We start from the raw sequence: 18,980 nt of genomic DNA on the forward strand, positions 1-18,980 counted from the left end.
ACGAGCAGTTAACCTAATCATCTGAATCAACAAAGTAACTCTAAACACCTGCAAAAGATTCCTGAGGCTTTTAAAAACTCCCAGCATGGTTCATTACTCAAAACTGCAATCATGGGCAAGACTGCTGACCTGACTGCTGTCCAGAAGGCCATCATTGAAGCTCTCAAGCAAGAGAGTAAGACACAGAAAGAAATTTCTGAACGAATAGGCTGTTTGCAGAGTGCTGTATCAGGGCACCTCTGTGGGAAGGAAAAGGTTTTTCAGAAAACGCTGCACAACAAAAAGAGGTGACCGGACCCTGAGGAAGATTGTGGAGAAGGGCCAATTCCAGACCTTGGGGAACCTGCAGAAGCAGTGGACTGAGTCTGGAGTAGAAACATCTAGAGCCACCGTGCACAGGCGTGTGCAGGAAATGGGGTACAGGTGCCGCATTCCCCAGGTCAAGCCAGTTTTGAACCAGAAACAGCGGCAGAAGCGCCTGACCTGGGCTACAGGGAAGCAGCACTGGACTGTTGCTCAGTGGTCCAAAGAACTTTCTTCGGATGAAAGCAAATTTTGCATGTCATTCGGAAATCAAGGTGCCAGAGTCTGGAGGAAGACTGGGGAGAAGGAAATGCCAAAATGCCAGAAGTCCAGTGTCAAGTACCCACAGTCAGTGATGGTCTGGGGAGCCATGTCAGCTGTCAGTTGGTCCACTTTGTTTCATCAAGGGCAGGGTCAATGCAGCAGCTATGAGGAGGTTTTGGAGCACTTCATGCTTCCATCTGCTGAAAAACTTTATGGAGATGAAGATTTCATTTTTCAGCACAACCTGGCACCTGCTCACAGTGCCAAAACCACTGACCATGGTATTACTGTGCTCAATTGGCCTGCCAACGCTCCTGACCTGAACCCCAAAGAGTCTGTGGGGTATTGTGAAGAGAAAGTTGAGAGACCAAGACCCAACACTCTTGATGAGCTTAAGGCCGCTATCAAAGCATCCTGGGCCTCCATAACACCTCAGCAGTGCCACATGCTGATAATCTCCATGCCACGCCGCATTAAAGGCTGCAAAAGGATTCCTGACCAAGTATTGAGTGCATAACTGAACATAATTATTTGAAGGTTGACTTTTTTGGTATTAAAATACATTTCTTTTATTGGTCGGATAAAATATGCTTATTTTTTGAGACAGAGATTTTGGGTTTTCATGAGCTGTATGCCAAAATCAGTATTAAAACAATAAAAGACCTGAAATATTTCAGTTATATTTCATTATGGAAAATAATGAACTTTATCACAATATGCTAATTCTTTGAGAATGACCTGTAAATGAACACATAAAACACCACCCCAGGTTTATAATAATTATGTCATAGTAATTTTAATGTAATTTTTATCATAACTAGACTAAAAGTAGGAATGTTTTTATAATAAATGTATTAATTGTAAATGTTATGGTAAAAGAAATTAAATATTTTTTAAATTTTCTTTATATATTTCATTTGACAACAAAATTATATAATAAAAATGAATAGCATGTTTATCTTGAGAAATTAAATTCTGGAGAGCTTACTAAAAATGTATTTACTGGAAAACAACTTATAGTAAAAATAACACAAAACAGCCCAATAATAAATGGTTAAACCAAAATGTTTTGGCACTTGCTAATCCAAATATTTTAACCACATTAAAATTGCAAAAATGGAATGGTTGAGTGGTTCCCAGCAGGTTTTGTGGCTTTTCAGTGACCCTTCATTTCTCAACAAGAGAAAAAGAGGCTTGTGATGTAATCAGCTCTTTTTTTCTGCTATTGAAACTTAATCAGAGAAGGTAAGCAATGACAAAGCTTAAATACGACAAGCATAGGTCAGAAGGGTTTCTGTCAGCAAATGTACTTATCTAACTGGATCGGTGTAAAAAACAAAGATTTGAGTTGTTGTCCCCTCACAGAAAAAGAGAAATTCACTAGAAAATGGTGAGTCATGAGTGAAAGACTTGCAATGTTAAGAGAAATTCCCCTTACTCTGGTAATGTGTCTCCTGTCTTGAAAGTATGGCAGTCATAGTTCAGTAAAATGCTTCGGCCTCGAATGTAACAGCATGTCTCTCTTTACAAAATTTAAACTTTGACTATGAGGTTAACTTCTGCAAGTATATGGGGGCTAATAGCAAATATAGTCATTTACACTTATTTGGTGACTTTAATAGTGGTAAACCAGTGTGGAGCACAGAATTTAATTTAAAAAAAAAGACCACATATTCACATCTGTAAAGTCAACAGCTCTTTTATTAAGACACAAAGGTTGAACTAAAAACAGCTAACAGAACAGGGGAAAATACCCCAAATGAATAATCAGCTTCAAAGCAAAAATACTCCTACTTCCAGTGGTTTCCCCTCTTGTTGAGGACATGCTCCATGTCGACATGCTCAGAAGTGTCCAGCTTGATGTCATACTTGGCCAGGATCTTCATGATGGGCCTGATTTTCAGCCACCACTGTGTCTTCGGGATCCGATGCCTGCAGTGAAGCGAAAGGAGAGGGATCGGTCACCATTCTGACTGACGCTCTGTCCAGCGCAGTATGTCGGTTTAGTTAGCAGCTGTGCGGCTTACTCAAAATCTGTGTCGTCTTTCAGGTCAGCAATAGCCTGGAAGGTGAGTCCTCTCTTCCTCATTCCCAGGACGCAGGCAGAGTTTGATGTGTTGGCAAAGATGCGACCTACGGAGCCCACAAAGTCAAATAGTGAATCCATCACCAAACTCCTCAGACTTGCTTACAAACTTTATAAGCGTACCTCAATAAGTTTGAATATTATCGAAAAATATTTGATAGTCTCACTACAGAGAGTCATTTATTTCAAGTGTTTATTTCTATTCATAGAGATCTTTAAGTCTTCCAGCTATTGAAGGTTTTCCAGGAATCAATAACATCCCAGAACACTAATACAAAAAAAAAAAAGGATCTTAATACGAAAATATGACCGTGCTGAAAGGTGTCTCCATGTTCTGGGCAGTGTTTATTGTCAGTTGTTGTCCTGACTCCTTAAGCTTGAATTATTGGATCAATCCGGCATGGAGGTGAAGTGTCCACCATCACTTTTAGCAAATATTTCCTGCCAGATTTCTGCTGTGCAAATCACAAACACTCTAATGTAAGTCTTGGCTTTAAACTTCTCAACTAAAACAACAACTGGGTTAAACCACCGTAGTCATTTTCTGTGTTTTCTTGTGTTAAAAAAAAACAAAACAAAAAGTAATAATTAAGTGCTGGCTAATTTTTGTGTGCATCAACAGTGCTGTAGAGCACAGTTTTTAGGTAGCTGTACCGTGCCTGCAGCACTCCTTGAGCTTGTCAGTCAGCCAGAGAATAGATTTGGCTCCCATCTTTGTTCCAAAGTTTCTGTCAAAGGGAGTCGGAGTGCCACCCTGCAGTTGAAAGAGGACAGTTGATGTTTAATCACTTAAAAAGAGAAGAAAATGTTCTGGCTGCATTTTGATTTTTGATTTTTTTCTGACCTGCTGCATGTGTCCGAGAACATTCAAACGGCAGTCAAAGATTCCTTTGCCTTCTTCAGAGTAGAGGTTAAAGAGGAACTCTGTGGTGTAGTTAGCATTGCAGCTTTCATTCCTGAAGGGAGAGAAAAGACAGACATTTGAAGGGAACACAACTCAGTACTCAACAAAAACGGAGGAGAAAGGACATTTAGATTAATCGGATAATATGTGAAGGGAAGGCTTTGGCAATAATTTTACAAATTCAGTGACAAGTAAACTAAAAAGTGCTCCTGAATTCTAGTTTTGGAAAAGTTTTTGTCTCTTGACTCTCTTCTGTCCTGCAGCTGAAACAAACATACCTGAGAATCAAACCTCTCTTCACAGTCGTCTTCATTTTCTGCACAAGATGCACTACGTTTGCCTGTGGTACAATTTTAAACATCACAGGGTCAAAGCATGTTCCGTTAGCCTAATTATATTGTTAAATTTATTTTTTTTAAATCGATGTGCATGAGCTGATATACAATTTCACGCTGCAAGCGTGTTTCTTTATGGATTTCAACTTGCCGTCAGGTCCTTGATGCTGAATTTATCCTCGTATATGTAGGCGGCGTCAGCCCCAGCAGCCAGCCCTGCCATGGTGGCCAGGTACCCACAGTATCCGCCCATGGTCTCGACAATGAAGACGCGCCGCTTCGTCCCAGCTGCAGACTGCTTGATTCTGTCGCAGGTCTGCACAGAAAGCAAACCATGAATGTTTCAAGCCGTTTGATTTTTCCTCAAATGTGTAGTTATTTTTGTCGTTTCACTGCTGACGGTGGTGATGGTGTTCAGGGCGGTGTCGGCGCCGATGCTGAAGTCGGAGCCCGGGACGTTGTTGGAGACGGTGGCGGGGATCACCACAAAGGGTATGCACAGCTCTTCGTATTGTTCTCTGGCCTGAAGCAGCTCCAGACCGCCAACGTAGGCCTGCAGCAGAGAAAGATCTTTTTTACCATTAGGGTAAACATGTCAATTTATTTATCGCTTGGGAAAAATGTACAGACACAGATAAACCAACATTTACGAAGCCTGGCTTTGACTTACCTCAAATCCACCAATAATAACCAAAGCATGGATGTTGAACTTGGCAATGTTCAAGGTGATTTTCTCCAATAACTTTCCTGGCAGAGTTCTTTGGTGAAATAAACACATATTTAGCTGTATAAATAGAAGCTTACGGTAAATAAAATGTCACGGCAGCATTACAGCAACACTACTTCACCTCTTGGTTCCCAACATGGAGCCTCCTTTTCCAGTCCAGCCGGACACCGTATTCCAGCTTATGGGCTCAATCTGCAGTCAGACAAAATGACCACTGTTTAAACACTCATTTCAAAAGCAGCATCACACAGAACACAAAGTACTAAACAACATTTAATCCCCGAAATGCTTACAGAAAGAGACGTTAAAGGACGGATCAAAATGAAGAAAACTGTGTTGCGAGTGCGACCATGGACCTCTGTCCTAAGAATGAAGCATGAATGCAATATTTTTAGTCGTAAGTTATAAATTTGGTTACATCTACAACATGGCCACTGTTGTTTTGTTTTTAAAAATCTGTTTTTCCAAGGCCAAACATATTTTAGTCTAGACGCATAATGTTCTGCTGTTAACCAGGTGTTAGAAATGATTTTCATCACTTCTGAAGACGTCAAAACAGCCCTGCAAATTAAACGAATGACCATTAATTGGCTAATCTAATCTGTGAGTCTCTGTGTCGCCTTGCAACAGGTGGACAACCTCTCTGCCTCTCGCCCAATGACCGCTGAATATCCCAACACCCTCATGTATGCATAAGTGGGTATGAGACAATAGATGAATGGATATTTTAATGTCTACTTGCATTAATATTCTCAGCAAGCTGTGATACAGCGAAGCTTAAGATTATTAATATCTCTAGCAGGGAAACAGGAAATGAAACTGGCATGTCTCAAATGATAATAAAGTTAAAAGGAGGATGAATTTTTTTTCATGTTTCCAAGTCCTTACGGTTGAAAGGCCTTCTTACCCTAATCTTTAGCTTCGTCCACAGAGTTTTATTAAATACAAGTCAGTCAGAAGAAAAGTGTGTAAAATGAAAAGATTTATTGCCCTTCACTGTATAAAAAGTGCTTTATAAACCAAATTGATGGATTTTTTTTTTTATTATTTTTTTTTATATATGGGTCTGAAGCACAGATATTAACAATGAACAGGTACCTGTCCTTGAGCCAGACCATCAAAACCTTCATAGACAGCAAACATGGAGTGGCCCTCGATGATGCCCATCCTCACCGCTGCTCGGACCGCGGCGTTCATGCCGGCGCAGGGAGCTCCGATGTTCATTACGGCCACGTTGATGTTGCTCTGCCACGAAGAGAACGAGCCCAAGTGTTGGTTATAATCAAAATATATATATAATTCATTTTGATTGCATTAATCAAAAAGTAGCATTTGGAGTCTAGTACGAAATTAAGTAAAAAGGAGGCTCACCTTCACATCTGGAGGATTTATGTGCGCCAGCAGCTTATACGTGTTCCAGTTATTTTCAAAACTCCTGCAAATGAAAAAGGTTATTTCCTGTATTTTTTATTTTTTTTCAGTGATTAGAACTGAGAATATCTGAACAACTTATTATGAAGCAGGAAAAAAAACCCGTTCCATTTAGTTGTATTTTTTTCCCATTTCATGCACAACCCTATCAACATTAGATAACGTACTTTCCCCTGAGCTTGATAGCGTCTTCAAATCTGCCCGAAGCCATGGCAGCAGTCACATCTTTGGTCTGCAAGACAAAGAACACGTTTAGGGGAAAGCTGGAGAAATACATCTTTGCTATGTTAGTGAACAATCAGCAGGAGCTGTAGGCAGAAACACTGATACGTACCACTTGGACACACTCCATGAGGGGCAGTCTGACTGCCTGGTTCCCAGACAGACTGACCACACAGGCAGGAGTGTCCGGCGTGGCCTCCAGCAGCGCCATCACCGCCTCCACGCCCATCCTGCTGCCCTGAGTGACGCACAAACACTCACATCAGCACGTTTGGGTGACAAACCGTTGAAGCTGCTGATGTCCGAGACAGTCACCAGGACTCTGTCGAAAGCGGACGGCGTTCCCCCTCTCTGGACGTGTCCGAGGATGGTGGTGCGCGTGTCAAAGCCCAGCCTTTCGGTCACCAGCTGGAGGCAGATGAATGTGCAACCTTTAAAATATTGTTGTGAGACACAATCAGAGCAAGGGCACACAGAGTAGAGGAAGACGGAGCTTCACCTTTTTGATCTGCTCTGATGTGATTGCTTTGCCGTCTCTGGTGATCGCACCCTCTGCCACAATGATGACATTCAGACGAGAGCCCCGAGATCTTTGCTAAATGATATGCAAGAGTCAACAAGACGCCTGCACATTCTGGAAAAAATAAGTATTTTTCCTTTACATTAACTTTTATTATTTTTCTTCCACTTTCCATTTATACACTACCTTGTGTTGGTCTATCATATTACGCAAAAGGAAGTTGGTAGTTGCAGCAGGATGAAAATGTAAAATAGTTCCAGGGGTGTGAATGCTGCTGCGTGACACTTTATGACATCCATAGCAAATAAAGAAACTTACGTCTGCCAGCCTCCTGCACAAGTGGTTCTCCCAGCCGTCATCCGGTGGCATCTCTGGAATGAAAACCCAGTCGGCTCCACAGGACAGAGCCGACACCAGGGCCAGATATCTGCAGCCACGCACCAACCATGGCGACAATCAGAGCAGTGGTCTCCATTATGCATAAAACGAGCAAGGAAGCATCGAAACAATACATGCACTTTGGTCACAAAAAAATGACAAGAGGAGAGACAACATGTGGCAATAAAAAAAAGAAACCTCCAACAACTGATGGTTCCATGACTCATGACTTTCTAGAAATTCCGGAACATAGTAAATAAGATGATTGAAGTACTTGGATCAAAGTACTACCATTCAGGCTTTAGGTGCACACGTACAAATAAAGAACTAGAAACTGACCCGCAGTGTCTGCCCATCACTTCCAGGATAAATGTCCTCTGGTGGCTGCAAATAAAGACAAAACATTTTAGAACATTTTGTATCATTTGTTTTATGGCCTGAAACATTTTGATGTGATAAAACAAAAAAAAAAAAAAAAAAAACAGGGTAAAATACAAAAAAAAACACAGCACCGTAAACTGTTTAAATTGATATTATTTAAATAAAGAAAATAATAATAATAATACTGTTGGCATAAAAAAAAAAACGTCTTTCATTAAAAGATGTTCAGCCACTTCTAATTTTCTCTCACTTGAGATCTAAAAGGCAATACTGCTTTGTAATTGTATTCCTTGAGAGGTGCGCATTTAATTTTCTGGTTCTCGCTTCTTAAAAAAAAAAAAAGCAAAGTGGCACAAGCCTGTCTGAACCTCTGCGCAGTTGTAGTGATGGCGTCCACCACCTCGATGATGCGATGGAGGGCTGAGTCAGTGCCGATGGTCATGTCAGTGCCACAGAAGTCGTTGTCGATAGAGCCAACCATGCCCACAATGTTCAGGTGGGACGACTTCTTGGCTTCCTCCTGTGTAATCTTCCCTTAAGAAAAGAAAAACACTGATCGTAACGTTTGCTGTCTGAATACGACTGTCTAGATATCACGGATCCTATCAGATCCCACCAGTTTTATTTATTTATTTACCATCTTTGACGAGGTCAGCCAACAGGCCGCCCCAGTCCGTCCTGAACTGGTTGGCTCCGGTCAGACTGCCGTCTCCTCCAATCACACACAGGTTGGTGATGCCGAGCTTCACCAGGTTGCAGGCCGCCTTCATACGGCCCTCTCTGCACATGAAGTCTTTGCAGCGGGCGCTGCCGATGACGGTGCCACCCTGGCACAGAGAGAATCTGCTTTGTTGTGACTTTCACACTGACATTTGCGATCAAAAATCCGAAGCCAGTGATGCCACGTGGTTTGTGAGCCAACGACGATTTAAGTTTGAAGGCAACCTGTCGCACCCACTCGACAGCTCGTCATCAGGCCTTCACAGACGCACCGAATCTGAGTATCAGATTCAAAAGCCTCTCAGCTGGAGCAGCTAAAAGGTCAGGTCAGATAACTGGACTTTTTTCTGGCACTCGGTTGCAGACCTCCTCCGGTTCTGCAGTCAGTGTCCGGCTGCATAACCCTTTAGGACCATAAATTAAGATACTAGAGAGTCCTCTCTATTTCCTAACACAGCTTTGATATATAGAGAGGAATTGCTTAGGTCTTAAGACTGTACAATAAACCCGTATCATCCCTCTACCACCGCCATGCTTTACAAGTGGTCTTAGATTCTTGGTTTTCTCAAAGACGTCGAGCTCTGTGTGTTATCTAAAAATGTTTTTTTTTCTTTCAACTGTGCAGGAAGAATAAAGGGATTGGTGACAGGTAACGTGTCGTTTGTTCACTTAGCATGTGGAGTGTATGCCAACAACAGACAATAACTGGGATTAAACTGGGTCAGAATGTGTTGGTCAATACTGATTCTCCACAAACTGCAATGTAAAATGGTGTTTTAATCCATAGCGTAACTTTTATGGCCACTAAAGAACACAGTGAATTTGAATGGACACACAGATGAATGAGGTAATATAAATAAGGGTAAGCCTGTCTCAAGTAGCCTCTTTTTTGATGGGCAATTTTGTTTGCAAAGACTTTAGTATCTATTTTATTTATTGATTCAGGTGTTTTGGATATTTATTTTGGAAATTTAATATTTGTTCTATTTCCAAAGCATTGCTAAATGCTTTATAGAAATAAAATTATTTTGATCTTTGAGAGGGAGTACTTGCATGATTATGTAATTTCCACAGTACCTCTTCAAAATAGTCTCTGAACAACAAATATTATCGTTTATCACAGTAACGTCTGGTACAATTTATCATGCAGCAAAGTTCATTGACAGGCCTAAAAAAAAAAAAAAAAAGCCTGAAAATATTTACTCCATTTATTTTCTTCATTCTTATCTAAACCTTCAATTAAATGAAAGTCCAGAGTTTCTCGGACCACACATTAACAGCTGTGCTCATTAAAATAATGTTCGGTGGCCCTTTAAGGAAATGCATCTTCAGCTCTTTTTGACTCACTATGCAACTATTAATCTGTGTGACTTTGCATAAAGTGATGTTGCTGCGCATCACTCACCAGCTGAAGCATCATGGACACGCTCTCCCATGTTGCTGGCCGGATATGATCCCCTCCATCCACCAGACCCTGGTAACCCTGCATCCCACTTAAACTGTTATTTATTTATTTATATATAGAAAGCACACGATACACGATAACCAGAAAGTGCATACCTCGTGAACAAAGAAGACTTTGGCTCCGGTGTAGAGACCCACTCTGACTGTGGCTCTCACCGCTGCATTCATACCTGAGAGCCACAAACAGTTTCATATGTGATGCTTGTTTAATTCACAAACGCCGATTCTCCCTCATGCTATAAACGCTGCAACATCTCAGCCTCAGATCTTGACCTTTAAGCGCGTTAACCTTCATCTTGGCACCTCAAGAGACAAAAAATAGCCTTGGATCAAAGAACAGGAGCCTGGTTCAAGGGACTCACAAGTCATGTGCGGGCCGTCCGTCCCCTGGATGTTGTTGCGCCAAAGGCCACTGTGAGAGTTTGTGTTGTGAAAAAGCAACGCGGCATGTGGCGGCTCTTGTTTCAGCGGACAGCAGCTGAAGGATCAGAGGGCGTTTCTTTTCTCCATACCAGAAAAAAGGTCAACGCCACTAAAATTAGCCCCAAAGGGGTGAAAAATAAGGAAACTGACGTGGGCCAAAGCAGGCGAATAAACGAAAAAAAAAAAAAAAAAAAGACTGATGGGTGGTGAGGAAATCAAGGACAATAAAACATCAGGTATTAAGTGAGTTTTGGGGAAAATAATCCAAATTAATTGCGAGTTAATGCAGCTACTCGTTTAACGATTTCAATTTAAAACGTCAAGGTAGAACAATGTTTGAAAAATGGTGACGTAATTGCTTATCAATCCTCATGTTTTCAAGCAGGTTTTGCAGCTAATATCCATATAAATCAGAGTCATTTGTTTCAAATTGCACACGAGTATCTTAAGATTTCCAGCTTTAATAATTTGCCTCCAAAACAAGAGACTCGGTTTCAGATTTCCTCTCACACACAACAATACGAGGGAATATGCTGTTTGAGTCCCTCTGCACTACTTTAGCGTTTTATTATTAGTTCACTACAAAGTTGAAAATAAAAATCATGAGAATTTTGCCACTCGCCTTGAGCGTCTCCTCCTGACGTCAGCACAGCGATGGACCGTCCAACGCCCATCTTCGTTGGATCCATGGCGGCATGAAGGTCCGCGGACATGTTTCACGGAAAGACGGGAGCGCTAGGGGAAGAGGTGGAAGGATGAGGAGGAAAAAAAACCCTGAGTCGTTCTTATTGAACTCTCTGCTTCTCAGGGGGAGTCACGAGAGACGGCTCAGGCTTTATAGAATACCACTTCTATTCTTACCCCCCACCTCCCTCTGAGGCCTTCACCACTCACTCACTCATACAGCCAAACTAAATATAAGCAGGACCACAGAGGGCAGCTACACACAGAGAGACAAAGACCACTGAGCAATAATGGACTTTATGATGAGGTATTTCCCATTAATGCAGTAGTCTAAAGAAATTGAAGATAGCATTCAGAGAATGATTTATTGTAAAAACAAAAATGAGTAATGAAATGTGCATTATTGTTGCAGGATCTCATAAAACACTGACTAAAGGAAAAACTGCTAATTCTGTCTGGTGTGTATTTAAGTTGATGACATCAGAAAAGGTTCAATAATTCGTCGGATCAGCTGGTACTGGTCAACATAAAGGTGGTGTTGGAAGCGGGTCCGGAAAGGGTTATGAAAGCATTTCCAAACTTGTATGTTTACAGATCTGCAATGGGACAGATTGCCAAAAAAATAGAGAAGTAGTCACGACCCAGTGACGTCTAATACCTTTCTTCCCCACGCATAAATATGCCAGTGATAAATGTAAGTGGCTTGACAAAAAACCCTGAAAAGAACAGCTTCAATTTCTTTATCTGATTTTTTTTTCTTTTCTTTTAGCTCTGATGGTGACCAGACTTTGTTTAGACTGATGAGGAAAAACCATACCGTTTTGGGGGACAAACTCCTTTTTCAGTTGATACTGTCGGTTTTAAACGTTAAATACATTTATCCCCCCCACMMAAAAAAAAAAAAAAAAAAAAAARAAGACATCTAACCTCAAAAATTTTCMATTTCTTCTAATGTATGATGCAAAGCTCAGAAACCTTTCATTGAGCTCGGATCTTTTTTCACTTACTTGCGACTTTCTTAGCTGTTCGACGTAACCGCCATTAAGTTAGCGCGCCAGCTGAGGAGCTACGTCATTACCTTCACGTCCCTAGCCAGTATGACAAGACGTTTCGGTATTTAATAGTGATCTCTCAACAAATAAGTCTTTGTTCATCTCTTAGAATTTACTGCAACTCCAGTAGCAGATGGTTTGATGGATTTAAAAGCAATTATATAAAATGATTGTCAGCACAAGCAGCTCGAACTAGCAAAAGCGGGGTGACTCACAGATTCGGATCAATTGAATGGTGTCGACATCCTGAATGTTGCTCCGTCTCGTGCCTTTCCTCTGAAACAGGGATGCTCGAGTCAAATCCTGCAGGGCTTCGATCCCTGCTCCTACACGCCTCAATCAAAAGACCGACTTCTCTCACTAGCAGTATTGATCAAAATCAATAACAGTACTTTATGCCAGCTCTGCATAAGCATAAGCTACACATTTGATCCAGGTGTGTTAAGAGGAGGAATGCATCTAAAGGTTGCAGGGTGGTAGCTCTGGAGGACTCGACTCGACTAAACTACCAGATGTTTCCCCACACCGAGCCTTGTTTAAATTCAATGGTGCCTCTCCACTGTCACCATGTCCTTGCTCAGACAGAGGGATTGCTGCAGCATCAGTAGCTTGATACAGAAACAAACAGAACATGGATAAAGGTAGATCCTATGTAACTGGATCTAAATGGGACCCTTGTTTTGCAGAAGGCCTTCAGATCACATTTGTTGAGAGTCGTTATATAAACTGAAGCCCTAAAAATTGATCAAAATTAAAATAAAAACAAGCATTAAAAAAATTTTCCCAAAAAGACGGAGATTTGAGAAATAACCCTTTTATTCAGGTGACATGTTCTGTAGTTTATGAAGATATTTTAGGCGAACACTAACGAATTCGGCATATTTATTAAAGAAGAAAAAAAACTTTCTAGAAGCAAAAACACTTTCTAGTTTGGAAGGAAAATAAAGCAGAGGTCAACTCAGTCTGAAACATGTCGGATAAAATATCCAAATCCTCCCAATAGTGAACATAAATCACTTGAGTTTTTAAACATATCAAGGATGTTTGGTTTCTAGCTGAATACGTCTGTCCATCAGGTTTCACCTCATTCAGCTTTGCGGCATCCCTCGTCTGATCTGCATGGTATGCCGTCACATGACGCTGTATGTTCACCCTGTAATGTGCCGGAAAAAGGTTTGAACCCTGCCTGACCTATTGGCAACCTGTGGACTGCAAGACGATATGCCATGTCATATAATCATCCAACTTCATAAGAGTAGAAAGAGAAATTCACTACATCAGAGTGAATGTCCAAGTCTTACTTTCATGGTTTTAGTTCTAGAAAGAAAGATAAATTGGCGTTTTCTGAGATGCAAATTATATTGTTAGCAGTTGAATCCAAGTGAACAAATCAACAAAGGGATGGAAATTAAAACACACATGTTCCAAAAGTAAAAAAATCTATTTTATTATAAAGTCCATACATAAATTTAACAATTAATTAGTAGTAATGGTCATTAAAAAATGTCAGAACAAATATTTTTTATTAGCTTTAATAATACCGATAAAATCGTCCAAAAACCAAACAATTGCAGAGAGTTGCTAAGTTTTCACAGTGTTGTCAGAATGAAGGTCATCCCTCATGATGCGAGTCAATCGGGACAAATCTCTAGAAAAACAAAAAAGAAAACATGCCGATATTTAATATTTGCATATCTGTCAACAGAATATGAACATTTATTAGGTATGTATTTTTGGAAATAGTTTAAGAATGCATGTGTTAGATGAAGCTTACATTAAAGTTTGAAAATGCAACAGGAAAGATAAGAAATGCATCAGCTGTGTGTATACTGAATGACACTGATCATACAAATGCAAAATGTGACGGTGGAAAAAAAAAAAAGCTGCTGAATGACTTGAAAACTATAAAGTACATATTTGGATTGTATATTGCCCTCCAAGAAAATTTGATTAAAAAAGGCATCAACTTTCCATTGAGCCTAAATGTGTCAAAACCTGATCTGGGAGACTTTTTCAATTACTTTGAATCTGCAAAGCAATTAGCATTTCTTATCAGTAAAATGCTAAAAAAGGATTCACCTTTAATTCATTTTTTATCTTACTACAATCTCAGGAGACTTTACTACTTCACTTTAATACCACCAACAATGGTAGTAAACACAGTTTAAACAGTCATCCATCCGGTCATATGCTCACCATTGACTCCTCAAAGTGCAAAACAGAGGCCAACGGGTTTCCACAGCGAGGATGGACAAACCCGGAAGCACCTGGGACAGACACAGAGGTGTAGGTCGCGACCTCCTCGTCCAATCGCAACTCCTCCAGAGGAGGAAAGCGCTTTCGCAACATGGCCACTGCAAGATTCAGAGAGCAAGGCTTCTGAGTGACAAAATCTATCAGAGGGTAAAAAGAAAAAACATGTTAAGCTCTCAACAGTAGGCATTATGAATCTTTATGAGGTGAATGAAGGGTCAGTGGTACCGCTGTGCAGCCACTGAATGACAGAGTTCCTCCGGTGAGTCGGCTCCGACACGTCGCTCTGTGCAGTTGTGAACTTCTGTTCTGATAAAACTTGATCCCGCTGGTCTGAGGCTTCCTGGTTCTCAAACCGCGGGGCTCTGATCAACTTTTTACCAGTCGAGAAAAAAATAACAGACTCTCTTGGTGGAGCGTGGAGGAAAGTCTTCATCTCCTCCACATCCTCTTCGTTAGGCTTCCTCGTCTCCGCCTTCTCCTCTGTAGGAGCTTTATTCTGAAGAAGCGAAAACAAAATGAGTTAAACCTTTGATTTAAATGCACAGGATGTCAACTTTGAATGTGAAATTAATTTCATACAGAGGAGGATGGAACAGAGACCTGCTCAGATTTTGCTGAGGGATTGTTGTCCGTCCCAGCTGTGACCTGTTCATCTTCTGGATCGTCAAATAACTTCTGGACAACTTCCTGCCAACACACAGTCAGATGAACCCAGTCTCGTACTGTGTGCTTATTTCCATTAATGCTGAGGAACATGGCTTGAAAATAAAATCTCTGATTTTAATCGTACTAGTTACCAATTTGGTAAAATTTTTTTAAAAGAAAAAACTACATTTCAAAAATTGGCTTTTATTTTAATCATCCCTTCTGTGAGTTCTCTTCAATTCAGTGTTCAAATAAACAGCTATAAAACACACTTAACAAGATGTTAGGCCTTAGGTGTGAAAATGTCACTCTGAACTATGGAAATTCAAGGAGTGCATTGTGGGGAAAAAAAAAAAGAAATTAAGATTTTGTCCAAAAATAAATTATTCAAAAAAAGAAAATCTGGGTAATCAATAAACTCATTTCATCTCCCAACTCATTTTTTAATTAAAACTAACTATTTGTAGTTTCAAAAGTTACAATAACATATTTCTAGATTTAGGCAGTCGCATTATCCAATGTTTGACAACCAATATCAGAAATCGCTTTTATTTTATAATTGTACTGATAAAGAAACCAACCACTCCAAACTTTTATGAAAGCATTCATCTAAAAATCAACAATGTCAACCTTTTCCCATCTTGATTGCTGTAGGAGCTTCATACGTAGGATTAATTTGACCGTTTTACCTCCTGACGTGGATGAATGTTCCTTTTGTAGCTTGAGTGTCCAACAGTGCCGCATGGAGACCGATACCATTTCTGAAAACAGAAGCAGCAGCACGGTGAGGCGAAGCTTCCTGAAATATAACCAGACCGACACGGCGAGGTATGTGCGTACAGACCATGGCAGACATGGGCTGCTGTTTGGTGTTGCGGACTCTCTGTGGAGTCCATTTTGTCTTTGCCGTCTCTTTGAACTCTGCTGCCGAGGAGAAAAGAGAAAACTCAGCCACGTCAGGCTGACCAGGACAAACCAATAGTGAGGGAGCATTAACGTAACAGTGCTGCATCTTACCCACAGTAAGACTGGTTGAATCTGGACAACTTTTCTTAACAAGCACTCTTTGAGCCTAAAAATGTTAAGAATTAAGTGAGGCAAATGGTCAAAAATCAAAGAACCTGGAGATAAACTGCAACAGGAATGAGAACGAGCAGTGATGACATGAAGTTTATTGTGCTCATACAGTGTAGATTGAAGTGCCTCTGCCAGGTGGACACACTGAATTTCTGGACATGGCATCCTTCACGCCCTCGTTCTGAAGGATGCTCCGCAGAGCGGCGGCGTCGGGCGAGAACGCCACTGACCTCACCGGTCCTGACAAACGAAAAGAAAAACTCAGCTAAGAGCATTATGGCAAAAAAGATTTGCATTTCAAGAGGTATTGCAAATACAAATCCAAGAAATGTGGCATGCATTTGTACTTGACATTATGAGTAAATACTGTAAAACACCTTTTGCTGCAATTTGCAACTCTCTTAGGAAAAGTCTCACTTATCCAGCTCCAGTAGTGAAGCGCTACTGCGCCGCAACCTTTAAATACATCCCTGTTGTGATCAAATTGTTGAATTACCTTTTTGGCATGCCATCAAGTTTGGCAAAAGCTCGTTAACGATTCATTTGATTCACAAGTGTCGGAGCATGGCTGCATCTACAACTGCAGGACACTCACCCTGGAGGACTGGATTTCATCAACCTTACGTCTTGTTCTAAATATCCGAAACTGAATACGTTTTTATTACTTTAGGTGCACGACGTAATCATCAAAATACAGACCCAATATTTCACCTTTTCCTCAAAGAATCCACAGAGCACAAGCTTCACTTTTTGAATAGCCAAAATAAATTAACTTTTAAATTGTAATCCAACTGACTGAGATCTCTAGAATCTCTATGCCACCAAACATCCGACTATAGCATACACCTGGCCTGTTTAGTGGCACTGATCAGATGCCATGAGGATTCAATATTAGTGCAATTCAAACTAGTTTCCATGCAATATGAAGAAAAAGAGACCCCAGAACTTAAAAAACAAAACACTTAATCGTTTCCAAGTTGCTTCATTGTTTCTTCAGTTCTGACCTGCAAATGTTCCCTCTTTTTGTTGAGTCTTCTTAACAGACACTCGTTGAGGCTACAAACAAGAAGAATCACAAGAGTGTGTAATATTTCAAATTTCTGAGCACCAACAATAAAATTCAGATGGAAATATTTAGGAATAAGGTCAAAGATGCAGTAAAAGCAATAATATAGTTCCGATATAAAAGCCAACTCACTAGGTAGTTGTATTTTTTGGAGCGTTTTGGAGTAACAAATGGTCGACTTGCACGGCCTACGCCCTCGTTCCGGAGGACACTCAGCAAAGCCGCGTGGTCTGGTTGGAAGTTCTCACTTTTTTCTGAAATAAAAAGCAATAACGTCTCCTAGAGCGTAAAAAAAGCATGCCATAAATGCGGAAGACTGTTTTCCTTATTGACAGTGGTGATAAAGAAATTGAAAACAGTGAATTCACTCTTCTACAAAATAATAATAATAGTAAGTTGTGTAAGACATCAAATAAAATGTAGCACTCTTAAATGAAAATTTACATGAAAATCAGAGTGAAGGAAACACTCACCACTTAAAGGATTTGAACAACTGGCCTGTGCGGTCAGTGACGCAGTCGGATGAGCAGCTGAAGTCTTTGGCAGGTCCAAGCTGACCTCTGGATGAAGATGAACTTGGTCTGAGGCGACACTTACATTTTGATTTGCCATCTTACCAGAGGTGGATGTAGGATTTTTTAAATGGGCTAAAGTCTTTAATTTTGGACTGGGCTGCCTTGAAATGCGAGTTGCATTTACTACCGTCTTTCGAAGGGACTTCCCTGAATTTTTAACCGAATCTTGATGTTTACTGGCCGTTTTGAATGAGATGTTTTCAGGCTGATTCCCCAAAGTCCTTGATTGAGGGGCTGTTAAAGGTTCACAGCTCTCAGTTCTTCTTGCGGTTCTCCGCTGTGAGATGTTAAATGGTACAGGGCGAGTGCATGCCTTCTTCCTTGTTTTACCCTGCAAGAGAAAAAAATAAATAATTAAAACAATGATGACATGAAAGAAAACATGTTGAACTGAGAAACTTACAGCCAACGGCTTCTCTTCCCACTTGCTGTGGGATTCCTTGAAGACAAGGGGCGCCTGGAGTTTCAGGGACTTTGCGAGCACTGGGAGCCGGCTCCCACCTGGCTGGAAAGGAGGCTTTCGTCCAGCTTCTCCAGGATCTTTGTTTTCCACACCTTTCTTTGAAAGGTGAAGCGAAGACATTCCTTCGGAAAGCTTCGGCTCTGGCTGTTGAATGTTGTGTTCATTCTTCATTCTGAGTGGGGAAATAGTTGGAACTAAAATGTTGCACTTCTCAAAATTGCATCTCTGCTTCCACTCACATGGTATAAAGAAATATTATCCGAGTGGCAAACATCTGTGTAGTTTGACTGCATGCCAAGAAAGCAGCTTTACCATCTGATTTAGGTGTGAAAGACCAAGGCACATCTAAAAGTTGAAAGAGTCTGGCTTTAAAAGCCTGATGTTTGAGATTCCTGCTGTTAGACCTTAACAGAACAGATACATTTGTATCATACTGGATAAAAAGGAACTAGACTCAATTTGCTGATTCAGTCCATTTTGAAGGCAATTAGTTGCAATGGATTTTATTTAAGGATATCGGGCTTAAAGTGATATGAATATAAATGAAAGCTACACTTTTTATATTTTTACTGTAAAACAAAAAACTTGCATGGAACCTTAAAACTTCCAAGCTACTGTACAAGCTACTTTATGTTGGCCTATTGCATAAAATCACTGTAAAGTACATTGAAGCTGGTTGTAATGTCACATAATTTCATGAAAAGGTTCCTCAAGGGCCACTGTCCTGCAACTTTTAGATGTGCCACAGGTAAAAAATACTGGAATGAAATGGGTTAATTACCTCCTCCTTGTGTAGATACAGAACCTTGCTAATGACCCAATTATTCTATTCAGGTGTGGTGCAGCAGAGGCACATCTAAAAGCTGCAGGACAGCGGCCCTTGAGGACTGGAGTTTGACACCTGTGCTGTAATGCATTATACATTTCTAGTCTGTCTGCTACTGTAGAGAATTAAAGTGTAAAACTACAACTAGACAAGGTATTTTAAATTACACTATATATAT

At 40.6% G+C, this 18,980-nt stretch overlaps 2 protein-coding genes across 2 annotated transcripts in view; both read right to left on the minus strand.

The window, feature by feature from the left end:
* Nucleotides 1-2,250: 2,250 nt before the first annotated feature.
* Nucleotides 2,251-10,974, minus strand: LOC103467300 (ATP-dependent 6-phosphofructokinase, muscle type-like). The gene is made up of 22 exons (XM_008413554.2): nucleotides 10,781-10,974; nucleotides 9,832-9,905; nucleotides 9,677-9,754; nucleotides 8,189-8,378; nucleotides 7,920-8,085; nucleotides 7,510-7,554; nucleotides 7,111-7,219; nucleotides 6,772-6,867; nucleotides 6,588-6,680; nucleotides 6,385-6,510; nucleotides 6,218-6,282; nucleotides 5,991-6,054; nucleotides 5,718-5,864; nucleotides 4,741-4,811; nucleotides 4,563-4,650; nucleotides 4,293-4,445; nucleotides 4,044-4,208; nucleotides 3,836-3,897; nucleotides 3,498-3,609; nucleotides 3,308-3,407; nucleotides 2,595-2,700; nucleotides 2,251-2,499 (listed from the first exon to the last, which is right to left on the minus strand). The coding sequence occupies exons 1-22, from the start codon at nucleotides 10,869-10,871 to the stop codon at nucleotides 2,358-2,360; spliced, it is 2,343 nt and encodes a 780-aa protein (XP_008411776.1). The 5' UTR covers nucleotides 10,872-10,974; the 3' UTR covers nucleotides 2,251-2,357.
* Nucleotides 10,975-13,326: 2,352 nt separating this feature from the next.
* Nucleotides 13,327-18,980, minus strand: part of troap (trophinin associated protein) — a 7,927-nt gene continuing 2,273 nt past the window's right edge. Inside the window, exons 3-14 of the mRNA XM_017305587.1 lie at nucleotides 17,917-18,148; nucleotides 17,412-17,844; nucleotides 17,071-17,192; nucleotides 16,877-16,928; nucleotides 15,982-16,112; nucleotides 15,813-15,867; nucleotides 15,640-15,719; nucleotides 15,485-15,556; nucleotides 14,730-14,837; nucleotides 14,376-14,646; nucleotides 14,091-14,287; nucleotides 13,327-13,542 (exon numbers count right to left, since the gene is read on the minus strand). Coding sequence (XP_017161076.1) covers nucleotides 13,507-13,542; nucleotides 14,091-14,287; nucleotides 14,376-14,646; nucleotides 14,730-14,837; nucleotides 15,485-15,556; nucleotides 15,640-15,719; nucleotides 15,813-15,867; nucleotides 15,982-16,112; nucleotides 16,877-16,928; nucleotides 17,071-17,192; nucleotides 17,412-17,844; nucleotides 17,917-18,148 — 1,789 coding nt within the window. The 3' untranslated portion in view covers nucleotides 13,327-13,506. The remainder of the gene's footprint in view (nucleotides 13,543-14,090; nucleotides 14,288-14,375; nucleotides 14,647-14,729; nucleotides 14,838-15,484; nucleotides 15,557-15,639; nucleotides 15,720-15,812; nucleotides 15,868-15,981; nucleotides 16,113-16,876; nucleotides 16,929-17,070; nucleotides 17,193-17,411; nucleotides 17,845-17,916; nucleotides 18,149-18,980) is intronic.

The sequence above is a fragment of the Poecilia reticulata genome, linkage group LG7, assembly GCF_000633615.1.
Source record: "Poecilia reticulata strain Guanapo linkage group LG7, Guppy_female_1.0+MT, whole genome shotgun sequence".
NCBI classification, from domain to species: domain Eukaryota; kingdom Metazoa; phylum Chordata; class Actinopteri; order Cyprinodontiformes; family Poeciliidae; genus Poecilia; species Poecilia reticulata.